Source organism: Psittacula echo (genome assembly GCF_963264785.1).
Source record: "Psittacula echo genome assembly, chromosome: 4".
Classification (NCBI taxonomy): domain Eukaryota; kingdom Metazoa; phylum Chordata; class Aves; order Psittaciformes; family Psittacidae; genus Psittacula; species Psittacula echo.
This window is the reverse complement of record NC_137738.1, coordinates 6,996,934-7,003,159: the sequence shown is the minus strand read 5'-3', so window position 1 is coordinate 7,003,159 and position 6,226 is coordinate 6,996,934. Positions and strand designations below refer to the sequence as shown.

The 6,226-nt window shown below is 54.7% G+C and overlaps 1 protein-coding gene across 1 annotated transcript; it reads left to right on the top strand.

The window, feature by feature from the left end:
- Positions 1-3,974: 3,974 nt before the first annotated feature.
- Positions 3,975-5,927, top strand: LOC308219697 (G2/M phase-specific E3 ubiquitin-protein ligase-like; the record flags this gene model as incomplete). Its single annotated transcript, XM_080615002.1, has 7 exons — positions 3,975-3,984; positions 4,307-4,398; positions 4,488-4,589; positions 4,871-4,995; positions 5,077-5,236; positions 5,322-5,423; positions 5,889-5,927. 7 exons carry the CDS (start codon positions 3,975-3,977, stop codon positions 5,925-5,927), a joined length of 630 nt encoding a protein of 209 aa, XP_080471128.1.
- Between the last annotated feature and the right edge of the window lie 299 nt (positions 5,928-6,226).

Here is a 6,226-nt window from a genome sequence, read left to right as displayed (position 1 = left end):
GGACAGCACTTTTGAGCCAATCAGGATCTCTATTGGTTACATCAGCTAGTTCTGTAAACTATAAAAACTCCTGATGTGTGTGAATATATTTGGCAATTGTTTGATCACATTGATTGTCTCTGCGTTGTCCGTGACTCCCGCATCAACATAATTGTACAGATTCAAACAGCCCTTTGCTCTTCAGGCAAACTACAGGTGGTCTTACAGGTGCTGTGCACCCCAAGTGCCTTCCTAATAGGTCTTAATGCAGCTTGAAAACTGATTCAGTGGAGTAGGAGGCAGTGTCCTCTCTGAGGAAGGCCGAGGAAGCTGAGAGGGAACCTGAGAGGCTTTTGAGGAAGGGAAGGAGGTACGGAGGCAGTGAGGAAGGGAAGAAGGTATCGAGGGTGCAAAAGAGAAATTGGCGGCAGCACTTTGTCCCCCTCTTCTTGACCACTGTGACTGGGAAGACGCGAGGTGTGGCCATGGTCGGAGCAGGTCGTGCTCTGCAGGGGGATTGCGCGGTGAGCTCCGAGGCACTCCCGAGCAACGGTGCTCGAGTGGAGCTGGCCAAAGGGCTGTGGCCATGCACAGCGTCGCTGTGAAGTGAGGTCTATGTTCCCTGGCACCGGTCGTCAGCTCTGTAGGTGACGGAGCTCTCGAATGGGCTGGCGTCAGAAAGCCGAGGGAAATGTCAGGAAGCCTGGGGAGAAGGGAACCTTGAGCACCAGAGTCTGGCCTGGAAGGTGGCTGGTAGAAAAGGGTGGCTGAGGACGCTCTAAAGGCAGGAGCTGAAGGAAGCAGCCTGGGAAGCCTCTGGTCACCCTCAGCAGCGTCAGCCGGCTGGTATTGGAGGAGGGCTTCTGGGGGCTTAAGGTGCCCGTCTTGGTCCTGAATTGCCTGGATTGTACCTGGATTCGCCGATATGGGGATGTCGCCTTCTCCTTTTCTCCTCCGCTGGTTGTGCCCTAAGACACGGTCCCGATATCGCAGGTGAGTTATTCAGGGAAGTCATCCACAGCGGGTTAATCAGAAGGGCTTTCATCCTGATGAAGCGATGACCTAATTGTAGGGAAATAATCTGATCTTATTTTTTTTTTAATTACTGCAGAGCCCAACATAGCTGAAACGACAAAACCTGTCAAAAGTCACACGGCAAGAAGATGCAATGTTTCCAAGACGGCCGTTGTGAGGGTGATGATGAACCAGAGGCATCAGGAAGCAAAGGGGACAAAGAAATGCAAGTTTTATTTGTAGTTGTTGTCTACTTGGTTGTGGTGGGTTGATGCAATGAGAATATTAATAACAGCACCTGGCTCACAGGGAGACCGACATCTTCATTCCACATCTCTGGACAAGTGCAGTCGCCTGTGGAAACCGTTCCGTGCTGCACGGAATGAAGTAGTCAAAAATGCCAATACCACACGTGGTTGTTGAGTAGAAAAGCTGACTTTCTAGCTCAGTGATGAGAACTCAGCTGGGTAGTGGGTTTGGCCCAAAGTCAAATGGCATGTGATGTTTTTTCTTCAGAAACATTTTTTTACAGGAGGTTGCATTGGGTTACTGTGGGGTAATGTCCTGCCCGAGACACTATTTCTCTGGAGCCTTACAGCCTTACAGCTTGGGCTAATGGAATTTGACACTAACTCTTACGATGCTGAACTTCCTTTGTGTTCTTTCTAGTTTTTTCTCTTTACCACAGACAGAACGTGCTAGATCTGTCTTCTTCTCCAAAGATGACGAATGCCTAAGAGGTGTAACACCCTCGTTTCAACAAGTTCTCTAGACATTTTGGATCCTTTCAGGCATACATCTGATACTTAATTGTTTTCTGTGTTTCTGATGGTCTTGTTAAAAATATTGGCTATTCGTATCAGCCACATATGCCCAGAAGGATTTTGATCCAACGTATTGTGGGGTTTTTTCTTGTTAATGTCATTAATTTCAAAGTGAAAACAAAAACCAAACAACAACAAAAAGAAAACAAAACAACCCCTGAAGCAAAGAAAAGAACAAACCAACCAACCAAAAGCCCCAAACCACCCAAAACCCCAACAACCACCCGTAGGCCACCAAAGCAATTGCTTTTGGTATTTTAGCCAATTTCTTGGCGGATGTGGGATAGTGGTGCTGAGCTTCTAATGAAACAAATGGTGTTTCACTGCAGTTTCTAGTTGAGCATATGAAGGAAAGCTGCTGCCGCCGTTTGTTTTTCTTAGGCCGCAAGGCTATAATGGGTAACATTTCTGCTGGAGGCCCCTGTGGTGGTGGGGGCGAGAGGGGAATACGAAGAACTTTGTTGCTGACTTTGTTGCTGTGTCGCTCATGAGAGTTACAAAGAGGAGCGTATTCAGGAGGGTGTAAGCACGTTAATTTATTCTTTTTGTGCAGAGGGCCCTAAGTTATTTTGTAGATCGGTAGACCTCAGTGAAGAAAGAGATGGTTGGGAAGACAGACGTAGATTATTGCTTGAGGTGAGTGTTTTAACATCTGTTGCTGGGTAAGCGCAGCCCTGAGGAGAAGGGCGTGGGGTGTTGGTTAAAAACTCAACACGCCCCAGCAGTGTGCGCTTGCAGCCCAGAAAGCAGCCATGTGCAAAGGAGAGTGGCCAGCAGGTGGAGGGAGGGGGTTCTTGCCCTCTGCTCTGCTCTGGTGAGACCCCGCTGCAGTCCTGCGCCCAGCTCTGGAGCCCTCTGCACAGGAAAGACATTGGACGTGTTGGAGAGGGTCCAGAGGAGGGCCACAGAGGCCATCAGAGGGATGGAACACCTCTCCTCTGAGGAAAGGCTGAGAGGGTTGGGTTTCTTGAGCCTGGGGAAGACAAGACTCCGAGGAGCCCTTATTGCAGCCTTTCAGTTCTTGAAAGGGGTCCGTAAGAAAGATGGGGAGAGACTTTTTTAGTGGGGCCTGTTGCGATAGCATGAGGGGTAATGCTTTTAAGCTAAAAGAGGGAAGATTGAGGCTGGATGTGAGGAAGAAATTCTTTACAATGAGGGTGGTGAAATCCTGGCACAGGCTGCCCAGAGAGACGGTAGGTGCCCCATCCCTGGCGACATTCAAGGCCAGGCTGGATGTGGTTCGAGGCAATCTGATCTAGTTGAAGAAGTCCCTGCTCCTTGCAGGGGTGTCGGACTGCATGACCCTTGAAGGTCCATCCAACGCAAACTATTCCGCGATTCCTTTTTTCCTACTCTGGTTATGCCCGAGACAGGGTCTGGTGTTTGTCCTGGTGTCGCAGGTGAAATATTATTCAGGGAAGTCATCCTTGGCGGGTTAATTGAAAGGGCTTTCTTCACGGCGAAGCACTTATCCGATGGTAAGGAATCGACAATTGAAGGGAAATCCTAGGGTAAGCAAATGGTGATAAAGTAATAGTGGCATGGTAATTAGAGTCAGAGAAATCGTTTAGATTGGAGAAGGCCCTAAAGGTCATCGAGTCCAACCGTTACCGGAACACTGCCACGTCCACCAGAAAACCATGTCCTGAGCTGGCCCCCGACTCTGCAGTTGCTGCTGGAGCAGCCGCCCCTGTGACGTGCGTGCCGAGAGCTTGGGTCCCTGCTTGTGTGCTTCACATCCAGCCCTGTGATGTAGTGGCCGTGTCACAGTGGGTGGTGTGTGGCCGAGGGTGCCCCTGCCCACATTCAGGGCGCACGCAGGCCAGCGGTGCTGATGTCACAGTGGCCACTGTGACGAGTGGCTGGGGCAGGCCTATAAAAAAGGAACGCTGGGCACAGTGCGTCACTGCGACCCGGTGAGGTGCGGAGAGGGCAGGGAAGGGACGGGGCTCTCGGGGGGCTGCCGAGGGAGGATGGGGGCTCCAGACCACAGGGCTCTGGGCCCGTGCTGCAAGCTCACCCACGTCTCGCTTCTCCCTCAGAGGTAGCAGAGGAGCATTTGGAGAAGACGCCCCAGCGCTGCTTGGACGGGGACTCTCCAAACACCCGTTGTTCATGTCTGACACATCCGCAAGGAGGTCTGAGACACCCGACTCGATGGCGCAGGGTGAGAGCAAAGTCCCCCTCCTACAGGCTGGCAGAGGGACTCTTGGGGCGGTCAGCGTGGGGCCGGGAGCATTGGCAGGGGGTGTCAGGAGCTCCCAAGCCACCCTCGGGGAGGGCCCCTACTCTTTTCGGCAAGCGGGACCCAGCTGGGCAGTGGGCACCCACTGGGACACCTGTGCCTGCAATGCCCTTTCCTCTCCAAGGCTTCCAGCCCCGGCCAGCTAGGCAGGGACAGAGCAGCTGTTGGGGGCAATCCCTCAGGGACGTGTCCCCGGCCCCACAGAGGTGCTCATTCCCAGTGGCATTTGCTCTCTCCCCTCCAGCATGCGTGCTGTGTCACCGATCAGAAGCAGACCCTGACGCCTGCGGGCCAATAGTGGACAATCAAGGGATCTGTGCCCATTACTTTTGCCTGGTGAGTTCCCCTGGGGCTGGCTGCAGCTTTGCAACACACCGGCCCTGCCGCACGCCCCTCATCAGCTCCTCGTCTCTTCTCTTCTGCAGCTTTTTGCCACTGACATTCACTCAGAAGGGAGTCAACTGGAAGAACCCATGCGATTTCTCCCTGCATGTATTCGATATGCAGTTGAGCAGGCAGCCGAGAGGGTGAGGATCTGAGACGATCAGGGAGACTTGTGCCAGGAGATGTTTGCGGGAGCTTGGCCCAGATGCCAAGAACAAATTCCCAGCCCTTCCACCCGGCTCTGGGACAGAAGTCTTGCTCCCAGCAGCTCCACAGAGGCTCCGGCACAGGAGCCTGCTCTGCCAGGTGGATCTGTTGCCTGTGACCCAGCAGCAGCCACATCCTGCGCCCTGCCCCTGAGGTGCTGGTCTGTCTGTGGGGGCCCTGAGGCTGCCGCTGATGGGGGCTGCTGTGCTCTTTCCAGGACTGCTTCGTGTGTGGTGAGAGCGGGGCCACCATCACCTGCCAGGTGACGGGCTGCGACCGCAGGTTCCATCTCCCCTGTGCCGTGGAGGGGGAATGCATCACCCATTATGTCCCACCGCACAGGTACCTCCTCCCCCTCCTCGCCGTCACCAGGGAAGAACCCAGCGCTTCTCATCTCACCCATCTTTTTCCTTCTTCCCCTAGTTCCTATTGCTGGGAGCACCGCCCCCATCAGCAAGAGGAGGTGGCTCCAGAGAACACCACCTGCCTCATCTGCCTGGACCCTGTTGAAGGCAGAACAACCTATGGGACCATGGTGTGCCCAGTGTGCAAGCACGCCTGGTTCCACAGGGCCTGCATCCAGGTAGGAGCCGTTCCCTCGCCCCAGGCACGGCAGCCTCTCAGCAGCACCAGAGCCTCACTCATGCTCCTTTGTGTTTCTCCTGCAGAGACAGGCTATTTGCGCCGGCATTTATTGCTTACAGTGCCCTCTCTGTAGAAACAAGAATGTATTTCTCACAGAAATGCTCTTCATGGGGATCCGAATCCCCGTAAGGTTGGTGGCATCCTGCCCGGCACCGTGCCACGCCTGGGCCTGCCGCAGCAGTTGCGGCCCTCCGCTGTCCCTTAAGTCTGGGCTTTAGCTCCATGGAGGAGCTGGAAACAGGGTGTGGGGCAAAGAGCGCTGAGGCCCTGCATCTGCCGTATGCCGGGGCAGCTGGGGCTCACCAGTTTTCCTTTCTCCATCAGACAAGCATCATGGGAGGAAAACAGTGCATACGCAGCACTGTACCGGAGGCACAGCAGCTGCAATGCCAGGGAGTGCCTTTTTCCCGGAGGCAGGGAGGAGGCAGAGCCAGAGGGGTAAGGTGCCAAAGCTGCCCCCCGTGGCTCGGGATGGGATCTCTGTCTCAGTAAGGGCTTGAAGCAGAAGGGCTGAGAAGAAGAGCTCTACTGGACGATCCCATGCTATGGGCACTTTATCCTCAGAACCATGAACCCGTTTCTTTCCCCAGGCCCTGGCAGCTGCTCCTGTGCCAGTCCTGCGCTGCTGAGGGCACGCACAGATGCTGCTCCAACTTGAGGAACAGCACGGAGAGTTGGGAGTGTGACAGCTGTGCTGGCCTGGGCAGCTGTAAGTGTCGAAGCCCCTGGATGTGGCGGGGCCAGGCGCCCTGCAAGGCCCGGAAGTGGGTGGCTGTTGTGGGCTTGGCAGAGCCTGTCTGCTCCAGGAAGGGCTGGGGCACGGCTCTGGCGTATCCTGCCCCAGGCCTAGTAGCCGTCCCCTTGACCTTCCTTCTTCCCCTTGCAGCCTCCGGAGTCAGCTCAGAGCTTGCTGGTCCCAGCACCAGCA